Here is a 23467-nt window from a genome sequence, read left to right on the forward strand (position 1 = left end):
GGCAGAATTAATATTGTCAAAATGGCCACACTTCCAAAAGTGTTCCACAGATTAGATACAATTCTTATTAAAATCCCAACGACATTCTTCATGGAACTAGAAAAAGCAATCATGACATTTATTTGGAAAAATAAGAGACCCTGAATAGCCAAAGCAATCCTTAGCAAGAAGAGTGAAGCAGGAAGCATCACAATACCAGACCTTAAACTGTAACAGAGCAATAGTAACAAAACCAGCATGGTATATGCATCAAAACAGACATGTAGACCAATGAACAAAATAGAAGACACAGAGAAAAACCTACATAAATACGGTTATCTCACACTAGACACAAGTGCCAAAACCATATAATGGAGAAAAGACAGCCTTTTCAACAAATGGTGCTGAGAAAACTGGAAATCCTAAGTAACAAAATGAAATTAAACCTCTCTCTCTCTCTCTCTCTCTCTCTCTCATCCTGCACAAACATCAACTTCAAAGTGGATCTAAGACTTAGGTACTAGTCTTAATAGAAGAAAAAGCAGGCCCAAATCTTCATCATATCAGCTTAGGACTTGACTTCCTTAACAAGACTCCTTAAGTGCAAGAAATAAAATTAAGAATCAGTAAATGGGATGGATTCAAACTAAAAAGCTGCTTCTCAGCAAAGGAAACAATAGCGTGAAAAGAGAGCCTAAGGATTGGGAGAGAATATTTACCACAAGCACCTCAAAGATGGAGCATTAATCTCCAGGATACATAAAGAACTCAAAAAACTTAATACCAAAAAACAAATAACCCAATCAATAAACGGGCTAAGGAACTGAACAGACACTTCACAGAAGATATACAATCCATCAACAAACACGTGAAAAATGTTCATCATCTCTTGTAATTAGAGAAATGCAAATCAAAACTACTCTTAAGATATCATCTCACTCCAGACAGAATGGCAATTATCAAGAATACAAGCAATAACAAGTGTTGGTGAGGATGTGGGGGAAAATGTACACTCATACGTTGCTGGTGGGACTGCAGATTGGTGCAACCACTCTGGAAAGTAGTATGGATATTCCTCAGAAAACTTAGAATGGAATCACCATTTGACCCAGCTATCCTACTCCTCAGTTTATACCCAAAGGACTTATAAACAGCATACTACAGTGGACGCCACATCAATGTTCACAGTAGCTCAATTCACAATAGCTAGATTGTGGAACCAACCTAGATGCCCTTCAACAGATGAATGGATAAAGAAAATGTGGTATATATACACAATGGAATATTATTCAGCCTTAAAGAAGAATGAAATTATGGCATTTGCAGGTAAATGGAACTATAGACTATCATGGCTAAGTGAAATAAGCCAATCCCCAAAACCCAAAGGTTCAATGTTTTCTTTGATAAGTGGGAAGAATGAACTTTGGATTGTGCAGGGGGAGGTTGGGGTAGTGGGGATGGGAAGGAGGGTAGAATGAGACAGACATTATTACCTGCACGCATGACTATACTACTGGTGTGACTCAACACCACTACAGGCAGAGGAATGAGAAGTTATGCGCCATTTGTGTACGATGTGTCAAAATGCATTCTACTGTCATATATAACCAATTAGAACAAATAAAAGAGAAGAAATGAAGTGTAATCATTGAAAAAAATATATATATATACTATGAAAACTGGGGCCACAAATTCAAATGGTTGTACCATACAGAGATAATGGAAATAAGTGTATCAAATCAAGTGTGATACACTCGTGTAACGAACTGCAGCAAAATGTGGCACTATTGTAGTCTAAATGGAGAAGACCGGTGGAGTGGGTCTGGTGTTGCCAGATCTCATTTTTCTCCAGATCTAGAAACTGGCTTTTTATGTGAACTCTCAGTATTAAATGTCAACATAATTAAAGAAATTTTCACTTCCTTTCTGATTCTAGATTGTCTCAAAGGTTAAATTTTTGTTTTGGTCTTAATACAATAAGTATCATCTTAAATTAGATATAAAATACATTTTAATATATTTATTTAGTACAGAAAATATCTTCAAGTTCATAGTAATATTACAGATTTAAAAATACCATGAACAGCTTTGGGATCTAATGCCAATCATTATAGGTATGGTTCATATGGAAATAAAGCTAGACTTCTGAGACTCAAAATTTTCAAAATAAATATCTCAAGTGCAGATTTTGAAAACACCAACTTGTGGGTGTTTTCTAGGGAGAAAATTACAGCTTCAAAAAAGTATTTATCAATAATACATCATACAGATTTTGGCTTTTGCTCCACAATATACTCACACTTGTTTTAATACAAAAGCTGTTCTTTCTTTTTGCAAAATTTACCACGTATTTTGCAGCTTCACACAAAATCTGTAGCACAATGCTCCCTAATTTCAGGATACAGGTTACTTGTTTGAGAAGGAAGGAGTCAAGAGTTCTACTCACTAAAGCACACCTCTCTTACCCCAAGCCCAAATTTTGTCTTAGAACTTGCTTTTAAGGAATGATGCACACATATATTCAAGACTTTAATACTAAAGTAGTCTGTAAGAGCCTGACGAATAAGGGCTATTTAGTTAAAGTAGCCATTTTTGGTTTCATTCTTTATATAGTTTTAGAATCATCCCAAATTTTTTTTAGGTTAATATGCTACATGTTTAAAAACATTTTCCTTTAAGGCATCGCATCCCCTTGCATCAGTCTATCATTCCCATGGACTTTTACAAGAGATGTTTTTCCTCTCCCCCGTTGTTAGCCAGAGGTTCCAATACCGGAAATATTCAAAGTCAAATTGGTAGGTTATAGGTTTTATTTAAAGCCAGTTTTGAAGGAAGACAGAAGAAAATTGTTTTAAAAGTTCCATCTTGGGCTGAGGTTGTAGCTCAGTGGTAGAGCGCTTCCCCAGCATGTGTGAGAACCCCAGTGGGGTTCGATCCTTGGCACCGCATAAAAACAATTTTTTTTTTAAAAAAGGTATTGCATTAGCCCACAACTTAAAAAAATTAAAATTAAAAACAAAAAAGTTCCATCTTCCCGGTGCCTGAAAGTGAGCAAACTTTTGGAGGGAGGCAGGGGGAAGAGAAAGAGAAATGAGACAAAAGGCAGGAAACATACATATGCAGATTTAGTTAGCCCGTGTTAGGCTTGAGTACGGGACAATTTTTGCTCTCAGCTTCTTTGTCGCCGGCAGGGTTAGGGTTTCAGCCTTTCGGCATGAGAAAGTTTGGTCTTAATTCAGTGGGGGACCCCTTCCTCCCAAATTCAGTGTTTCTAAGATAAATTCGTCTTCTGTCTTCCCACAAAGCACCTTCTTCCAAAACCCAGAATCCAAGACAACGCCTTTGCGCGGAGAAGCGGCGGGAGGAGGAGAAAGGACTGAAGCCGGACCTCCAGGCGCCTGCCTATGGGAGCTGTGCAAGCAGAGCCACGAGCGGTCCCGGATTCGGAAAGGACCCGCCCTTCGGAGCGTCCAGGCCGAGCCCCACGAGAACGTCTCCACGGCGATGCCGGTTCGCTACCCACAGTGTGCAGGGCGCGGAAGCAGGGAAGGAAAGAACGAAGGCTGGCGAAGAGTCTGTCCCGGCCTCTGCAGCTGGGACGCAGGACCGGTCAAACCCTGTGCGTGCGGGGGTCTCTCAGACCGCACAAAGGGCCTTCAGCTGCCAGCCGCCTCCCGCAATTTCCTCACCTGTGCCTGGCTGCCGACCCTCCGGACCCACAGCGCAGCCAGAAGAAGCCCTACGCAGCACTGGGGAAAAACCAAAAGCCGCAGAAAGACGGGCACCGACTGCTTCACGTCCACTGCGGCCGGGGCTTCTACGTTCGGTTCGCGGGAGCCAGCCCCGCCCCCTCTTCTGCGCCGCCCTCGCTCCAGACCTCGAGGATCCCGGATGTTACCTCCTCCGGCGTTCTGAATCTCCGCCCTTTCTCCTCAAGTCCCCGCCCCTTTCGAATGCGCTACGGATCCCGCGAGGCCCAGGGTTTCAATGTCTCCTGGGTGGCTAGAGCGTCTTCCTGTGCTCGGTCGCGCTGCAGGTGACGGCACCCGGAGGCTGTCGGGAAGTAGGCGGGGTGACGTGGGGTTGACGAGCTCGGCGGCGGGTTTGCTGAGATCTGTGGCCGGCGGCAGCTGGTGCGGGGGGCTCCCGAGAACGTGAGGTGGAGCGGGGCGGTGTGTGGCCGGGGCCATGACGGGCAATGCCGGGGAATGGTGTCTCATGGAAAGCGACCCCGGGGTCTTCACCGAGCTCATTAAAGGATTCGGTGAGAACCAATGGGACCGTCCTGGGCCGGGGGTCACGGGAGGAGGCCCAAGCTGGGCATGGAGTGGCCACTTGCGGCCACCGCCGCCCCACTTCTGAATGAAGAGAAGTGACTTCAGGAACCTTGACTCTGGGAGGGGGAATTTGGGGCTAATACCGCTTCGTCCGTCTGGGGCTGTCGCGTTTCCAGAGTCATTTTGAGAGCCACACCACGAGGGTAATGGTCTATAATGTGCACTGCTGTATTTCTCAGGAATCGATCGGGCCTTCCCGCCCCAGTTCTTCATGCACTTGTCCTTCCCTTTCCACGGTATTCTCTGCGGAGCCTCCCTGTCTGTGCCTGGGTGGTCAGGTGCATCACTTAGGCCATCAGTCCTATCGGAGAAGCCAGCCGAGGGTGTGTCTTTTCCAGGGTGGTGTCTGAGGCCCTAGCCGCTCAGGAACTCGAGGTTCTCGTTGCTCAAAGCTGAACACTTTAGCTCTTTCAGATCCACACAGGCTGACTGTGTGGGCCTGCCAGACTGCTTCTCTGGTTCGTCTGCTCCCTGCGCAGTTTTGGCTTCCGGTGAAGTGAGTTTTCTTGATGTAGTACTCTAGATTAGAGGCCACATGCTTTCCTCATAATTTCCCTTTAGCTCTGTTCATTTTCTTCCATACTAGTCAGCACATACTAAAAAAGGACTTTTTCTCCTTTCCTCTCAATTGTTCCCACCCTCTTTGGGCAGAAAGTTCATTTTTGTCACATTTCCTCAAGTATTATTTACAATCATTATGTTAAAATTTGTATTCAGGATATAAATTAAATCTTAATGTAGATAATGTACACAGCTGAACATTTGGAATATTTTCGTAGCACATGTTCAACTATTATATCCCAGGCACACTGGTAAGTGTCAGGAGTTGTTAATGTGAATAATCTGACTGCTGTTCTGAAGAACTGACAAACTAATATGGTGTCTTAATTGCTATGCCAAGAGTTCACTAAATAAGAACACAGGTCATGGAAGAGCACAGACAGAGGGAGAAACATAAACTGTGGTGGTGTTTTTAGTAAATAGATTAGGGAATAGCTAGCAAAGCTGACTAAAAGGTGATATAATGGTCAGGGAGAATATTTGAATCTGAAACTGACGAGGTAAACTGACGCCAGATTGTGTGCCATGTGGTACAATTTGGTTGCCCTATCGTCACTGGGGACTTATTGTCAAAGATATTTGAATGAAATTCAAATATATGGAAATGAAATTATTTTTATAATTAAGGTTTACTATGCTTGTGGTGTGCAGAGTGAGTTAGAATGAATAAGAGAAGTTAGAAGTCTCTTAAAATGGTCAGTTTGAGGTGAGTGGCTTGACCACTGACTTGAGGTGAAAAAGTAGTGAGCTAGGAGAACATAGATTCAGTAGTTCTGCTGTGTTTAAATCATTAGTTGCATGTGGAAATGCCTTCTCCTCATTCTTTTTGGAGCAGGAGTACATCCATTACATGCTACATTGAAAAAAGGAGTTCTCAGGGCTGCCAACCTTACAGCACAGGTTGAGTGGTAGTATATTTCTCCTACATGAAAAGTAAAAAAAAATAATTCGACTTTGGTGGCTGGTGGACACAATTACAAAAAAGCAGGCATGAAGGACAAGAAAATGGGATCAATTTTGGACATACACTGAGTTTGAGATGTCTGCAGGTGTAACCATAACGTTTATCTTTGAAAGCTTAACTGTTGTGACATGTTAAATTTGACTTTCAGAAATATGGTACTAGGTAATTTTATTTTAAAATTATTTCAGTCCATCATCAGCTATTCTTTCAATTTCATATGTGCAAAAGCTTGGCATTTGAGAATGATTTAAATAAAGTCATGCATCAGAGAGTGATATATAAATGTACTTTTTATCTGTACACATGAAAAAATAAATGACTGTTAATGGATTGGCTCCATTAGCAAAAGAACTTTGCAAAAAAAATCAGTTACTTCAAAGAAAAAAATCCATTTATTCCAATCATTTCCATTTGTTTTTTCCCATTCAGTTCATCAATTTAAAAAAAAAAACTTGGGTAGAGCATAGTGGTGCATTCCTGTAATCCTGTAACTTTAGAGGCTGAGGCAGGAAGATCTCAAGTTCGAGGCCAGCCTTAGCAATTTAGGAAGGCACTAAGCAACTTAGTGAGACACTTTCTCAAAATAAAAATTTAAAAGAACTGGGGATGTAGCTCAGTGGTAAAGCACCCCTGTATCCAATTTCCAGTACCAAAAAAAATACCCCTCAGAACTTCTGGAATTTAATTATTTTGAAAGTGAAACATCTGATCGTATTGTGAACGCTATTGTAGATTCATTTTGAAAGTTGCATCATTGGAGAGGAAATTATTTGTGGAAGCAGTGAATACATAAATATAAATTTTAGTAACATGTAATATCTTAGTAAAACATTTTTTTAACTAAGAAATAAGGAGTACCAGCTCTATACAAATTCTTTAAAAAAGAAAAAAAAGAAATGGAGCCAGGTGTGGTGGCCCATGCCTGTAACGCTAGCGGCTTTGAGGCAGGAGGATTGTGAGTTCAAAAAGCAAGGCACTAAGCTCAGTGGAACCCTGTCTCTAAATAAAATACAAAATAGGACTGGGATGTGGCTCAGTGGGCGAGTGCCCCTGAGTTCAATCCCTGGTACCCCCTGTCCCCTGCCAAAAAAAAAAAAAAGGAGAGGAGGGAATACTTCCCAAACTCATTCTATGAGATGTTACCCTGCCAAAACCAAACTATAAGAAAAGGAAACTAAACCATAATCATCAAATGTAAAGATTTCAAACAAAACAGGAGAAACCATTGAGAATTGTTTCTCAACAAAATTCACCATTACTTTCTACCCCAATACACCATTCCCTCAGATACTCGGTCTTTCCTGACCAACATGGTCGTTCTATTAATATCTTATAGTATGTACAAGAGACAAATTTTGTATTGGCCTTACCATTTGGCTCAGAATATTAACCCAGCTATAAGCAGGGTTAATGATATAAGGGTTAGTGATTTTTTTTTTTTTTTATACCTCAGTTTGGCATGACAGAGCAATTCCATCGTCTATAACAGCTGACCATTAACAGGAAAGTCTTATTATAACCACTTTGTTTTTTTTTTGGTACGGGGGATTGAACACAGGGACACTTTAGCACTGATCTATATCTCCAGTCCTTTTTATTTATTTTATTTTGAGACAGAGTTTAAGTTGTGAGGCTGGCTTTATTCCTCCTGCCTCAGCCTCCTGAATTTCCTAAGGTATATTTCATTTTGTTTTGAGGAAAGAGCAAATTAAGATCTGGATTTCACATAAGAAGTAGGTGTATAGTCTTGAAGTTTCACAAGCGTTGATTATAATTTTTGAGGCCCCCAAAATGGGACCAGTTCAGTTGAGTATCTGCAATTTAGGGCTCCCAATTCAGTTCAAATTATTGTCTAGTACTTGTTTTTGGAGAGGTTGCTTGAGGACTGCTAATCTAGTTTTTCTCATTTGGTCATATTGTCAGCCAAATGGCATTTATCTGCACCATGGGATAACTAAGAAATGGGTACTGGAAAATATCTGGGGGAATTCTTTGTTGGGGGTGTAGAGGCTGTGGCCAACCTTACTACTTTTGATAGACTTGTTGGTAAGGTTAGGGGGATCAAAAATTATCCAAACTATCTGTGGGAAAATAGCATATCTAGCAGTTAATTAAACTTAAGGCTCAGGTGACAGTTTGGGAGAGCTTCCTGCTGCTCTTTCTCCTGCCCCTTACAGAGTATTTTTCTTGGGGAGGAAGCCTCCAGGTTTATTTTTAACTTTTAAAATTTATTTATTTTATGTGGCGCTGAGGATCGAACCCGGTACTTTTCAGTGGTAGGGGAGTGCTCTACTGAGCTATAAACCCCAGCCCTCCAGATTTAATTTTAAGAAAACTTTGTTTTTTAAATATTTTTTTTTTAGTTGTCAATGGACCTTTATTTTATTTATTTATATGTGGTGCCGAGAATTGAACCCATTGCCTTACACATGTTAGGCAAGTGCTCTACCACTGAGCCACAACCCCAGCCCCAAGAAGACTATTTTTGAAACTAGTTTTAGAATAGAACTGTTTTATAGACCACCGGTATTAGAATACAGATGTGTTATTCAATGTATAAATATTTCAAAACTTGTACCAATTGAATAACCTCCTTTCACTTTGGAATACTGACAAAAGATGAAATCATCCTATTTAAGACCCAGTTTAGTTAACCACGAAAGTTTTGTGGTGCTGGGAATTGAACCCAGGGCCTTGTGCTTGACAGGCAAGCACTATGAACTGAGCTATATCCCCAGCCCCTGAAAGTTTTTTTTTAATCAGTGCAGATAGTAATGCTGTCTTCTACCTCTGAACTTCTAGACCATGCCCTGTGTATCCTTATCTAATTTATGCATGCTATATTGTCCTTGTTTACTAGATTTGTGAGGTTTTTAAGTATTGTTGATAATAGTTTATTAACTCGTGTCCTTGCCAGGGCTTAGTATTGTGCTTGGCATACCAAAGGTATTTGGTAAATACCAATGTTTCATTAACTTTAAAAAACAAAGTTTTTTAAAGTTTTTTTCCTCTCATCTCCCTTTGTGTGTGTGTGTGTGTGTGTGTGTGTGTGTGTGTGTGTGGTGCTGGGGATTGAACCCAGGGCCTTGTGCATGCGAAGCAAGCACTCTACCAATTGAGCTATATCCCCAGCCTGCCCCAACTTTTTAATTTAATATATATTATTAAGGGAGTTTGCATTAGGTTGCTTGAGTTTAGTGTTTGATAACCTTAATACCTCACAAGAATTTTGTATGTTAGATGATGCAGATAATATCCTTTTTTATGTACATATATGAGGAAAAATTATTGTTTTGCTCAAGGTTAAGAACTTTAAGGCAGTGCTGGGATTAGGACTTAGGTCTCTGAAATTATTGCTTATTTCTCTTTCCATGCTGTTTTAGATATTGACTCTATATAAGGAGGTAGATGCTAACATTTGGGTACTATGTTTTCCTTACATAAACACTTATTTGTGTTTAACATAAGATTATTTAAGCATTGTCAGAACTTGAAATTCTACCTGTGCAGAATATTTTGGAATATTTTGATTCAGTGGATTTTTTTGTTTTTGTTGTGGTATGATAATATACAATGTTTTAATGTTTGGTCTTTCTTTTTACTATTGATTTTCTGATTAATCATTACCCACTAGCTTTCAGTAGCAACCCCCCATTTCCTGCCCCATGACAATAGTGACAATAAAAAATCTCAAGGCATTGCTAGATGTTCCCTGGGGATCAAAATCACCCTGTTTGAAAATCACTGTCCTAGAAGAAATGCATGTTTGAGCAGGGGGTGGGAGTGACTTTGAAGTAGTTGAAAGTATATAATTGGAACTTTGGAAAAAGATCAGAACTAAGGGTGTGGTTCGAAAGTCACTTAAATGGTAGCTATTTACTTTCCCAGAAGAAAAAAGTATACAGTATGGAAAAAAAAAAAGGGGGGGGGAGGGGAGATCTAAAAATAGGGTAGAAGAGCCAAAGATAGAGAGGTAGAAGGAACAGTTAGTTATAGGTGCTGATTTAACGAAAATTGAGCTCTTAAAACTTCAAAAAAATCATAATATTTTAATTTTATCATTTTAATTAATACATCACTTTTACCATTTTAATTTGTCCATGTCCTATTGAACCCAAATGTACCTTTCTTTTGACATTTAATGATGAAGGAAAAATGAGTTATTTTGTTTTCTAAACAAAATAATTTCTTATTTCAGGTTGCCGTGGAGCCCAAGTAGAAGAAATATGGAGTTTAGAGCCTGAGAATTTTGAGAAATTAAAGTAAGTAAAATTTTAGTTGTGTGAAAAGAGCCAGGCATGGTGGTACTTTACCTGTGAAACCAGCAGCTAGGAAGCTGAAGCAGTAGGGTTGCAAGTTTGAGGCCTACCTGGAGAACTTTGTGAGACCCTGTCTCAAAATAAAATAAAAGGATCTGGGGATGTCTCTCCATCCAGAGTGCTCCTGGATTCAATCCCTATTACCATAACAAATAAGCAAACAAAACAAAATAGCAGGACCCTGTCTCAAAATAAAAAAGGCTGGGCACTCTGTTCACTGGTATAGTACCGCTGGGTTCAATCCGTAGTACCAAAACCAAAACAAAACAAAAGAAAAAAGGTAATATATCTATAGTTAAGCAAACTTTTTGAGGTTACTCAGATTTGTCCATTTATTTTATTTGAATTACCTTAGGGTGAATACATTATCTCCTTTAAGTTTTTTTTTTCAATCCTGTGAATTAGGTATTATTCTGGTTTTATAACCAAGAACTTGAGGCTCATACTTAATAACTTTAAGGGATTCAGTCCCAAGACTGTAATTCTGTATCCACAAAATACTGATTGGTAGGTTTTTCACAAAATTCACTTACAGAGCATAGTATTATAACATGGGATGTTTTATCATAAAAGCATGACTAATAGGTCATTATACAAAAGCATATTTAACGGATAATGTACATTTCCTTGCCCTTGACCTTGGTACCCTCAATCATTGACCCTATAGCTGCAAGTGGAACACTAGAGGAGTCTTCCTTGTTAAGAGAGTTCTTAAGAGTCTTGGAATGGGGACAAGGAATAGGCTTTTAAAAGGGAAAGTGGGGACCTAGGGATGTGACTACTGTTTTTAATAGTAAGGAGGAAACGGTTTTCTTCTCCTGCCTTACTCTTCCCCACGAAAATAGCAGTCATTTTAGATAAAATTAGAGATCAGTTGTGGCTGAGATCAGGGAAGGTTAACTAAAGGTGCATCATTTTAACTCTCTTTAAAATGAGGAAAGATTTTTGATGAGGAGGATGCCTCTGTGAAAAACTGGAGAAAATCAAAGTGGTGACTTAATGTGTCATGCTCATCAGTGATCCTGTTAGGAATGAGGATGACTTCATTATGTATGAGATGATGGCAGCCATTCATACTGTAGTAGGATTTTACATAAATCTAATAATTATATGGTTGGCTTCTTATATTTAATAATATGTGTGCTATCAGCTGTTTATCTGTAATCATCCTATAGCAACTTTATTCATGTATCTTGCAATTTAGTCAAGTTTAATAGCTTTTAGTTTTTCTGTGTTCTTAATTTTCTATTTTTAAATAAGTTAATGTAAGGTATTAATCAAAAGTCCATAGATTTTGAGACAATCTTTTATTTTGATTCTTTGTTATCCGATGTAATTTTTAGTGTTATTAGCCTCTGAGGCAACATTAAAAGCTATGAGTGGCAGTAGCAATCTTAAAAATTTCTCTTATTTACTTAGTTTACTTAATTTGCTTTGTATTTGTTAAATAGCTGATTATAATTTAACATGTTAACAGTGTTATAAAATAATCAGCATTTGGTGTCACTAATTTATATTTTTATTTGTAGGCCAGTTCATGGCTTAATTTTTCTTTTCAAGTGGCAGCCAGGAGAAGAACCAGCAGGCTCTGTTGTTCAGGATTCCAGACTTGACACGATATTTTTTGCGAAGCAGGTATGGTTCTTTCATACTCTGAAAGGTCTCAAGAACCAAGGGAGTCTGGTTTGTCTGTCTCCTTCTTGTGTAGTAGTCATCAGACTTTTTGTCTCAGAGCTCCTTTGCATATCTAAAAATTATTGCCCCAAAGAGGTTTTTTTTAAATAGGATTATCTATCATTATTTACCCATAATAGATGTTATGTTAAAATGGAAACATTTAAAAATATTTGTCAACTGATTTTAAAATAACAGCGATAAAGTCATTAAATGCTAATATAATTAACTTTTTTTTTTTTTTTTTTGTGATGCTAGAGATTGAACACAGGGCCTTGCACATGCTAGGTAAACATTCTATCACTAAGCTATATCCCTCACCCAAAATAATGTATTTCTAATGAAAAATAACTGTGCTTAACAAAACAGAAAAGTTGGGGAGAAGAGTGCATTGTTGAAAATATTTCCAAATCTCTTTAATGTCTGGGTTAATAGTAGCCTTCAAAATAAGTTGCAGTGTGAAATTTGTCCTTTGGATTATTTTGTTCTTCACATGGAATTTTTGATCCTGCATGATTTGAAAACATTGTGGGTTGGTCTTTTGGAAAATTTCCTGATTTATATACCTCTTCTAATTGTTAACTTTTGATATGATTTGACAATAGTAGTGAGTCATATTTGTCGATGTCTCTATACTGTATACTTGGAAAAGTCAATAGATATCAGGAAATTTTTGAACTCATAATGTTGGACCCAAATTTCACAAAATTCTGATTTTTACTTGAAAGTGCAAATTTTGTCAATAACAAATATCAGGTGTTTTCTTCAAAGTCATTGACTTGTTTTCACTAAGTTTTAAGAAAATACTTGCCATATACCTTGTCGGAAAACCATATTTGTCTTCCATTCGTTCTATCCAATAAAAATGGTGTTGGGCTGGGGTCATACCTCAGTGGTAAGAGTGATTGCCTAGCATATGCAAGACACTGGGTTGCATCCTCAGCACTACATAAAAGTAAGTAAATAGAAGTATTGTGTCAAATAAAAATGGTGTTCCAAAAAAAAAGATACCAACTCAACTGGTAAACTATCACACAAGTGTCTTTTCTTGAGATAACGAGCATAACTTGTTATGTAGCCGTTCATTATTTGTATTTTCTATTTCATTACACAGAATATTAAAAAATTGTACTCTCAGGTGAAAATTTAATACTTTAAGAACTTTCACTGCTTTTGTTTCAAAGCGTTTTTTGATAAAACTGGATCTTTGTATCATTTGATTTTTTTAAAAACTATATATATCAATGAAACATTTAATGCAACTGGTTAAATTTGTGCTAAAATACCAGCACTTTTACACACCATTGCTTTTGTGCCATCTGTGAAAATGCGAAAGCAGGGAAAAAGATAAAAACTGTCTTAGGATTATGATGGAAACAATTGAACGTACAAACCCATTGAGAAAGAAAGGTCTTAGGTAGTCCTAGAAATCCATGGACCATACTTTAAGGATTATTGTTTTAGTTTATACATTGATGAGAAAAATTTGAGTTTAATTTACATTACTAGATGCCTGTATATTATCTGGCCCATCATTTGGAAAAGCTGAAAAAAGTGAATGAATACTTGCATTAATTAGTTTGATTAATTTGATTAGTGTTTAAAGTTCAAGCTAAATATGATTATATTTGTTTTGAAGTTGCACTGATTTATGAGGTTCCCAAAATTGCTTAATATAAGAATGGTGGAAAAACAAAACTGCTTGTTCTCATTGCTAACTTGTAAGTCAAGTCTTTGCTTTTCTACTTGGTAATGTGCTTTCCTTTTTCTCTTATTTGCTTCATTCCATTTTCCTTTGACTCTCTAAATTGAGTATTTTTAGAGAAATCAGAACTTTCTCTTATTTTAAAGAAAATATGGTTTTATTATTATGATTTACAAAAGTACCATTTTAAGGGTTTTATTTATTTTTCTTGCATATTTTTAATTGGTGCATTGTAGTTGTACCTAATGAAACCCATTGTTTTACAAATTTGTATGTGTACACAATATAAAAATATAATTTGGCTGAAGTCCTTCCCAGTATTTCCCCTTTCCCTTCCCTTCTCCCTTTCCCTTTCCCTCGTTCCTTTACTATACTGATTTCCCTTCCATTTTCATGAAGTCTGCTCCCTCACCTTTCTATTACTTTTTCCTCTCTCTCACATATGAGAGAAAATATATGACCCTCGACCTTCTGAATTGAACCTTTTTTGCTTAACACAGTGATCTCAAGTTCCATCCATTTTCTTGAAAATGACATAATTCATTTTTCCTTATGGTTGACTAGAACTCCATGTAAAAATGTGTATATATATACACACCACATTTTCTTTATTTATCTATTGATAGACACTTAGGCTAGTTTTTGGCTAATCTGAATTGTGCTCTTGGTATGTGTGTATTGTTATAATATGATGACTTTAGTTCTTGAGGATAAATACTGTAGTATAGCTGGGTCATGTAGTGGTTTGTTCCATGCCTGGTGTTTTGAGGAACCTGCATACTGATTTCCATAGTTGTTGTACTGAGTACAGTCTGACCAACAATGTGAAAATATTTTTTAGCAGTCATTACTGTTTGTATTCTTGTCATTTTTTTTTTCCAGATAGCAGTACTTAAATTTCAGAAATAAAAGTTGGTGAAAATGAATGTCTTTGTAGTCCTATACCTGTCTCTACTAGCCACTTTTAATAGTTTGACTCATTTGATCATTTGATCAATAAGTGGAAAATATGCCTATTTTATACAATTTAAGCATTTTAGCATATATGAGTTTAAAAAAATGTATTTATAATTCCTGTTCCAGAAATAACCACTATTAAAGTCTTACATATTTTTTCTGTGTTTATGTATTTAATTGTATTTCTTCCACACAGACTGTAAACCTGGGAGTTAAGGATTTTATTTTTAAATATAGTTCCTGGTACATAATAGATACCCAATAAATGTAGACTGAACTGTTCATCTCTAAGACTATTATTAAGAACTCTGGAAGTCACTAATAGCAAGACCCGAAGGATGTCTGATCTATAAAGGCTAGGTATTTTTAAGGTGTATGAAAGACTATAAAGAAAAAGAAATGATGCTGGAGTATGAATTCATAATTTCTGGGGTCACTTGATAATTTTCTATTTCTGTGTTCCATTTCTATTTTACTGTAATTTAATATTTCATATGTATTATTTTATTTTAGCTGTTTATTAAGATTCAAATTGGTGATTCCCTAGTAATATCAATTTTGTATTATATTATGCTGACAGTTTTTGTTAGACTAATAGATCATTAATTCCCCAATAATGTCAGTTTTCTTAGTATGTGACTCTTAAAAACCTAAGCTAGGAGACTTGTAGTGTATATTAGATAAATATTTAATTCTTGATTTTAGTCTTCAGTGACTTGTAGTAATGATTTCCTATTCAAAGTGTTTGGACTCTTAGGAGTATTTTCAGAAATTTAAAAAAATGAATTGAAATCATTTTTATTTGTGATAAAATTATACATATTAAATGTATTGTGTTGATATTTACAGATGGCATTGTATCATTTAGAGAGGTAAATGTAAAGGTAAAGGCCAGTGTTATCTCTGGCCATCATATGCTAGTCATCTACTGTAATTAGAAGTATATATGTGTGTATCATTAATTAATGAAATATCAAGGGCTGGGCTTATAGCTCCGTGGTAAAGTGCATGCCTAGCATATGCGAGACCCTGGGTTCAATCCCCCGCACCGCCTACCTGCTTTTAAAAAAAAAAAAGGCAAAAAATTCAAAAAACAAACAACAACAAAAACAAAAACAGTCTGTCTCTTTATCTCCAAAAAAGAAATTATATCTTAGTAATTGCAATTTGTATGTAAGGATCCAGAAATGATATTTTGGTAATACTTCTCTGTGAAACATTGCATTCTTATTACCATTTCACTAATGAAAAAGCTTAGGCATGCTTTACTTGCTTAAGATCATGCTACAGTGGTACTAGGTTTGACTCTTTTGTTCTGTCTTTTAGGAAAGAATGATTAGCACTTAACATATGGCAGATATTGTGCTAGGTGCTTGGAGAATGAAAAGTTGTCATGATGCCTGCCCTCAAAGGCGTTTAAAGTATATAAAGGGATTGGTATTAATGAATTAAATGCAGAATTAAAGTGGTTATAAGTGCTACATGGAGTGAAATGAAAACAATATTAAAAAATTTGTGATCAATCTAGAAAATCCTTACTTTGGTCACTAGCTATTGAAATTTAGTGTCCCCCTCACTTTTGACAGCAGTTGCAGCGTTAGGGGCTTACAAGAGTGCCCTCAGGTTCTGTAATCTGCTAGAAAGGTTCACAGACCTACCTGGAAGTTGTTACGTTGAAGGTTATGGTTTATTACAGAAAAAAGATACAGATTAAAATGAGGGAAGCCAGGCACAGTGGCGCATGCCTGTATTCCCTGCAACTTGGGAGGCTTGGGCACTAGGATTGTAAATTCGAGGCCAGCCTCAGCAACTTAGTATGACCCTAAGCAACTTAGCGAGACACTTGTCTGGAAATAAAAAGAGGCTAAGGATGTGACTCAGTGGTTAAGTCCCCCCGCCCTCCGTTCAATCCCCAGTATCAAAAATAAAAAAATAAAATCAGGGAAGAGACACATGGGGAAGAATCCAGAAAAGCTCCGTGTGTGAAGCTTCTAGTTATCTTCTAGTGTTGTGACAGTATGCAGATTATTGCTATCCAGGGAACCTCAACTGATTCTTGATGGTCACACTTATTGGGCCTGAGTTATGTAATGTGATTGCTTACCATGTGACTGAACTCATCAGTCTTTAGCTCCACAGGCCATTGAACTGATAATACTGACCCAAAACCTCTACCCGTAGTCTGCTTGTTAGAATCAGTGTGGCACAAAAGCCCCTAGGTAAACAGAGACATTTTCTTGGGCATGACTTTTCAAGGGCTTCCAGGACCAAGTGGCCATACTTCTCTTTAGGTGAGATTAAGTTCTTTCATAGACATAAAAATGGTGTTTGACTTTGTCAGGGAAGTCTTAAGAATGTTTCTCTGAGTAAGTGACAGGTGCTGAAATGTAAAGGTTAAGTAGGTATTAACTAGGGGAGAGAGGTTGAGGAACATTCCAGATTAGTAACAGTTTTATAGCACATGGAACTGAGACTAGTAAAAGATACTAGAGGGAAGTCAGTATAGCTGGAGATTAGAGAGTAAAGGGGAGATGTCCTGAGATATGAAGCTGAAAAGATGGAATCTTAGGATTAGATATACTTAGGTTTAGAGAAACAATTGTTTATAATAGTTTTCCCCCCCTTTCATGTCCAAAGACTGTCAAGGTTGCAGGTTCTTTCATTTTGTTCCTTTGTGTCTGTCTTCTATTCCAGAGGTTACTTAAAGGTCTAAGATGATTGCTAGTACTTCACCTTTTCTCTCATTTTCATATTCCAGACAGCAAGAAGGGGGACACTTGTACACTTTGTTTCCTTTATGGACTTTTTCTAGAATTTGCCCATGTCACAAGTTTTCTTCTCTTTGACTAAAACTCTGTAACTTGAATTAAACTGTAAAGGAGACTAGGGCATTTGTCTTTATTCTAGGTGGCCGTGGGTCTAGGTAAAATGTGGTAGTCTAATTTTATGTGGGGAGAAAATAGATATGGGAGAGCAACCATTAGCATGTCCGTGCACACAGGTCAGACCATGGAAGGTATTTTAAGCCAATTAGACTTTTGTCTGTATTCTATGAGTAATAGGTTATTGAATATATTTAGAAAGGATGACATGATCAGATTTTCATTTAATAGATCACACAGTATTGGGAATGTATTTAAGAAGTGATACACACCTGTAATCCCAGCGATTTGGGAGGATTAGGCAAGAGGATCACAAGTTCAAGGCCAACCTGAGCAATTTAGCAAGGCCCTAAGCAATTTAGTCAGACTATCTCAAAAAATTAAAAGTCCTGGAAATGTTGCTCAATGGCAAAGCACCCATGGGTTCAAACCCCAGTACCAAAAAAAGATAAATGGTATGGAATTTAAAAGTAGATATTAATAGGAGGCTTTTGCAGAAGTCCATGTGAAAATATGTGAACAGATATCAATACAGTAATATTTAGTAGGTAGGTATAGGTAACACCTTTAATGTGTAATGGATTGGATGAGAACAAAGGAGTAAGTCATATCAATGATGATACCTGTGTTTTTCTTTTTTCCTTAAAAATTTATTAAAGTTGCAGAACGGAGTTATGATAATCCCTGATTGATGGTACACACTTCGTGATTGGTCAGCTCATGAATTCTATTTATTTATTTAGTCATTTAGTTGCTTATTTTAAGTAAGTACCTAAGACCTTACAACCCATTGTAAACTTCACCTATTTTTTTCTCCTTTCCTACCCTTTGTTCAACATAACCTTTACCATTCTTCCTTCTATCCAGTATAACTGTCACATTGAATTTTGCTTATCATTTCTTTGCTTTTCTTTTATATATATATATATTTTTTTTTTTTTTTTTTTTTCTTTTTTCTCTTCTGGGGGATACCAAGGATTGAACTCAGGGGCACTTGGCCACTGAGCCACATCCCCAGCCCTATTTTGTGTTTTATTTAGAGACAGGGTCTCACTGGGTTGCTTAGCACCTCACTTTTGCCAAGGCTGGCTTTGAACTCGAGAGCCTTCTGCCTCAGCCTCCCAAGCAGCTGGGTATATTTTTTATCCTAAAAAGGTGGGTGTATATAAAATTTTAACTCAATAAAAAGTATCATGCTTTGTATAATTTTACTTTTTTCATTTAATATTATGTTATTAAGATTCATGCATAGCTGGGCACAGTAGTACACCCCTGTAATCCCATTGGTTCAGTTGGCTGAGGCAGGAAGATCAAAAGTTGGAGGCCAGCCTGAGCAACTTAGAGGGATCCTGTCTCAAAATGAAAAATGAAAAGGGCTGGTGTCATAGCTCAGTGGTAGAACATCTCTGGGTTCAATCCCCAGTACCACCAAAAAAAAAAGTTTATTTGCTTTTCTATGGATGTTGGTTGCCATTTGGGTTTTCCATTTGTGTTACTGTGAATTATGTAGGGCTATGAACTTTTTAGTACATTTCCTATTTTATTTATGCAAGTTTCTCCTTGAGTAGTCTTGGAAATAGAATGACTACTCCATCTGATAAGTAGATGTGCACCTTTAGGAGGCAGTATCAAAATGTCTTCTCAAATAGCTTCTCCAGTTTAATACTCCGCTAGCAAAATATAGGGGCACAAAACCACATATTTCAATACATGGCATCATTGGGCCTTTTACATTTTTCCTAGTCAGTTAATTTTATAATGGTACTTAGATATTGTCTGGACTTATATCTTCCTGATCACTAATCATATTGAAATGCTTAGTGGCCATATGTATTTCTTTTTTGAAATTACCATTTATATTCTTTTTCTTTTTTTCTTTTTTTTTTTTTTGTGGTGCTGGGGATTGAACCCAGGGCCTTGTGCTTGCTAGGCAAGCACTCTACTGACTGAGTTATCTCCCCAGCTCCTATATTATTTTTCTATTTAATAAATTGTACTTTTTTTTTTTTTAATTTGTAGGAGCTGCTTGTTACATAATCTTGACTCTATTTCTCCAAATTGGCACCTTTTTGTTTCACTTTAAGTGTATTTTGCTGAATAGACTTTTCTGTTTTAGAGTATTTTTTAAAAAATGTGGTATAATTGTTCTCTCTCTGTAATTGTAAAAGATGTTTACACATGTATTTAAAATTTTATTTTTGACATATATGTCCTTTGTACACCAGGTTCTTTTTCTAAATGGGTTATCATTTTTTTTCTAGCCTCATTGTTGAACATTTATCTCCTTTTTGAAAAAAAATTTGATATGCCAACCTCTATTGTACACTAAAGTTCCATACCTGTGTATATTTGGGTGTGTTTTCTGGATTCCACTCTGTTCTCTTGACTAAGTTTGTCTATTTCTGTGCCACTGCCACCCTGACTTAATTCCTTTAACTACTGAAATTATGAAACCTAATGGGTTGTCTCTCTTGTTTATTCCAGCAATAACTGTATTATCTTAGCTCTATACTTCTCGTGGAAATTTTATAATCTTACCAAGCTGTATGAAAAATTGTGTTGAAATTTTGGCAGGAATATCACTAAATGTATGTGCAAATTGAAGGAGAATTTATACCTTTATGACATTAAGTTATGAACTTAGTCTGTTCCTATTATTATTTATTTAGAATTTTATTTAGAATATTATTTAGAATTTTTAAATATTGCATAATTTTATCAGATGACATCTCTGTCGATATAGATCTTTTGTTAGATTTATTCATTTATTTTATTTTATTTTGTAGGGGGTACTAGGGATTGAACTCTGGGGCACTTGGCCACTGAGCCACATCCCCACCCCTATTTTGTATTTTATTTAGAGACAGGGTCTCACTCAGTTGCTTATTATTGCCTTGCTTTTGCTGAGGCTGGTTTTGAACTCATGATCTTCCTGCCTCAGCCTCCCATGCTCCTGGGATTATTGGCGTGTGCCACTACACCCAGCTTCTTTTCTTGATATCTAATTATAATTGTAAATCATCTTTTTTTTTTTTTTTTTGGTTATTTTTTCCTGGTTTTGTGCTGTTATAAAGATAGACAATTCACTTTTTATGTACTAATATATTTAGCCATTCTGCTAAGTTTTTTCTATTTTCTCTAATAATTTGTTGGATTTTCTAGGGGGAATGGGGTGTTTCTGCTTAAATGACCATATCATCTTCAAATAACCACAGTTTCTTTTCCTTTTTTCTAATTCTTTTGGCTCTAATTATTTTTTCTTATCTTATTACCTGGCGAAGATCTCCAGTAAAATCATATGTGACTTTTTTTTTTGTTGTTCCAATTATTTTAATCCCAAGCTCAGTAGAACAGGCTGAGACAACTAGCACTGTCCATCATATGTGACTTTAAAGGGAATACTTTTACTATTTTCCCATTTAGGATATTTACTACAGTTTTTTTTAAAGTAATTTTTTAAGATAAGGAAAAATTTTAAAGATAATTTTTTGTGCAAGGGAGCTCTGTTATTAAATACTATTATGTAATAATATTAAATTTTTTCAAAGGCTTTTTCTGCTTCTGTTTAGGTGATTTTGTTTATTTCCTTTTTGGTAGGCTACTTCAGTTAATTACATTAATGAATATTTCTAATATTAAGTCATCCAGTAGCTCCATTAAGTTCGGTTGGTCATGATGTGGTTTCTTTTTATACACTGTTGGATTAAACAGTATTTTGTTTAAGACTTTAAAATCAATATTATCAATGAAATGTGCCTTAGTTTTTCTTTTTGCGATAACCTTGACTAGTTTTACTTAGGTTCATGCTGTCTTTATGCCTCTTTTTTTATTATCATAAAGTGTTTTTGTAAAATTAAAATGATCTATTTCTTCAAATTTTGGTAGTATTGGCTTGTAAAACCATCTGGGGTTGTTGTTTTTTGTTTGAGATATTTTTAACCACTGTTTCAGTTTAACAAAGGACCAGATTGAGTTAGGATACTTTTTGTCAGAATTTCTCCATTTCAAAATGGTTTCTTTTAAATCTTTAACTATTTTAGTTGTACACTTGATTCCTGGATTTTTATTTCCATATTTGTGTGAAAGGGGTTTATGCTTTATTAATTTTGTACCTTTTATTAGTTACTTCACACTGTCATTATCACCAGATGACCTGTTTTCAGTCCTCTTCCATCATTCCTATAAATGTGAGTCTTTCTGAAGCAGTAGTTTCATTTTTATTTCCCTGTTAAAACTTTTTATTCTTACGGTAATCCTCAAGGTCGGTGATTTACAAGGTTATGTTGATTATAATCGTGTTAATGTAAACCAGTATGCTCTTTATCTCTTAGATATGTCCTCTTATTTTGTTTCTTTGTTCAAACTCTTTTATTTCACAGAATACATTTCTTTCTCTGTTCTCTATGTCCACATTTCCAAAGCCCTGTTAAAATTTCACATTTATAGGGAAACCTTTCCTACTACTCCAATCTAAAATAATTTCTTCTTTAACTCTTTTTTGGTTTTATTGTTCATCTCTTTTTTGGTGAAATTTTTTTTTCCAAATTCTTCATGAGTAGCACATTTATCTTTTTTGCTTTATTTTGTTATTTTGAAGTGGGGTCTTGCTGTGTTGCCCAGGTGTTCGAACTCCTGGGCTCACTTGATCTGCCTGCCTTTGTCTCCCTCGCAGCCAGCTACTTGCTACAACTATAGGCACATTCTGCCACACCCAGCTTACAGTTATTATTATTTTTTTCAGCAACATGATTTCTTTTAAGAAATCATAATTACCTTCTTTAGTTTTTCCTGGACTATTAATAAATATTAAAATTCTATTTATGTTGCTATAGCTATGAGTCAATGACAAATGATTCTGATTTATATGTGTAGTACTTTAAGCTGTTCGAGCATTGTTTCCCAGGGTATCTACTATGTTTTTTTGCATAAGTTTTGAAAACAAGTTATTCTTGAGTACAGGGTTACATAATCAAATGCCTGCAATATCAAGTTGACAGTATCAATGTGTGAATTGTTGTGTATAAGAGATATGAAATGAAATAGTGTATATGCTAACCAAGGGATTCAAACCAAATTCTTAAGGTTCTGGGCTAGCCCTACTTGTGACTTTTGTTCAATTTTTGTTTCTGTTGGTGAACTCTACTACTTAACTTTAAAATGTGTTAAAACCCAGCATATATAGAATCTTGATAATAAAGGATTTAAAAAGTTAGCGATCACATAAATAATTTATTATAATAGTTTTTTTATAATATAAGTTAGTTGTCTCAAATATGTATATATATCTATGTATATACACATATACACACACATGTATATATATGTGGTAATATTATATGGTTTTCATAAGGACAAAGACCACATCTCTCTTCTTCACTGTATGTTCAGCATCTGTCAAAAGTCTGGCACCTAGTAGCTACTCATTAAATACTATTTGAATCAGTGAGTGGCTATACTTCTTTTGGTAATTCTTTACTCTGTATAGCATAACCACTTAGTGACAGTAACCTCTTTTTAAAACTTTAATATTTTTATTCCCATGTTGCCATGTACACTGTCATTACTACTATTTAGACACATACAAAATGAGCTATAATAATTCATGGACATTATAAATTATTATTGACATCAAAAAACTATCAGAAACTATAGGAGATTTTTTTCCTACTTCCGTAAAAAAAAAAAAAAAAAAATTGTGAAGTGGTGGGTTGCGGATTCGAAGTCCTTAGATCATAGAAATGTTTCATAGATAACTCTTAAAGCTTTGCTACGTAGCCCAGCATTGATTATATAGTATATCTTTTTTTTGGGTACCAGGCATTGAACTTGGGCACTTGACTACTGAGCTACCTCCCCAGCCTTATTCTGTATTTTATTTAGAGACAGGGTCTTACTTTTGCTGAGGCTGGTTTTGAACTCAAAATCCTCCTGCCTCAGCCTCCTGAGCCACTGAGATTACAGGTGTATGCCACCACGCCCAGCTGTAGTATATCTTTAATATGTCATGATTTCAAAAGAATGTGTGAATAAGTATAAATTTTAACTTCTGACTTCACTCTACTTCTGTCCTTAATTTGATCCTAGATAGT

The 23467-nt window shown here is 36.2% G+C and overlaps 2 protein-coding genes across 7 annotated transcripts in view; one reads left to right on the forward strand and one right to left on the reverse strand.

The window, feature by feature from the left end:
- The window catches only part of RO60 (Ro60, Y RNA binding protein), a 29373-nt gene extending 25556 nt beyond the window's left edge, over positions 1-3817 (reverse strand). Inside the window, exon 1 of one of the 2 annotated variants that reach the window (XM_079107076.1) lies at positions 3669-3817. The gene's annotated coding sequence lies outside the window, so the exon portion shown is untranslated. The remainder of the gene's footprint in view (positions 1-3668) is intronic. The other variant, XM_079107075.1, reaches the window with a different exon arrangement.
- An 11-nt stretch (positions 3818-3828) lies between these two features.
- Positions 3829-23467, forward strand: part of UCHL5 (ubiquitin C-terminal hydrolase L5) — a 43877-nt gene continuing 24238 nt past the window's right edge. For 2 of the 5 annotated variants that reach the window (XM_079107081.1, XM_079107083.1), the window contains exons 1-3: positions 4037-4243; positions 10040-10103; positions 11690-11795. In XM_079107081.1, coding sequence (XP_078963207.1) covers positions 4168-4243; positions 10040-10103; positions 11690-11795 — 246 coding nt within the window. In that variant the 5' untranslated portion in view covers positions 4037-4167. Of the gene's footprint in view, positions 4016-4036; positions 4244-10039; positions 10104-11689; positions 11796-23467 lie in introns of those variants that run through there. The other 3 variants (XM_079107082.1, XM_079107079.1, XM_079107080.1) reach the window with 3 other exon arrangements.

Source organism: Sciurus vulgaris, assembly GCF_902686455.1.
Source record: "Sciurus vulgaris genome assembly, chromosome: 12".
In the NCBI taxonomy this organism is placed as follows: Eukaryota; Metazoa; Chordata; class Mammalia; order Rodentia; family Sciuridae; genus Sciurus; species Sciurus vulgaris.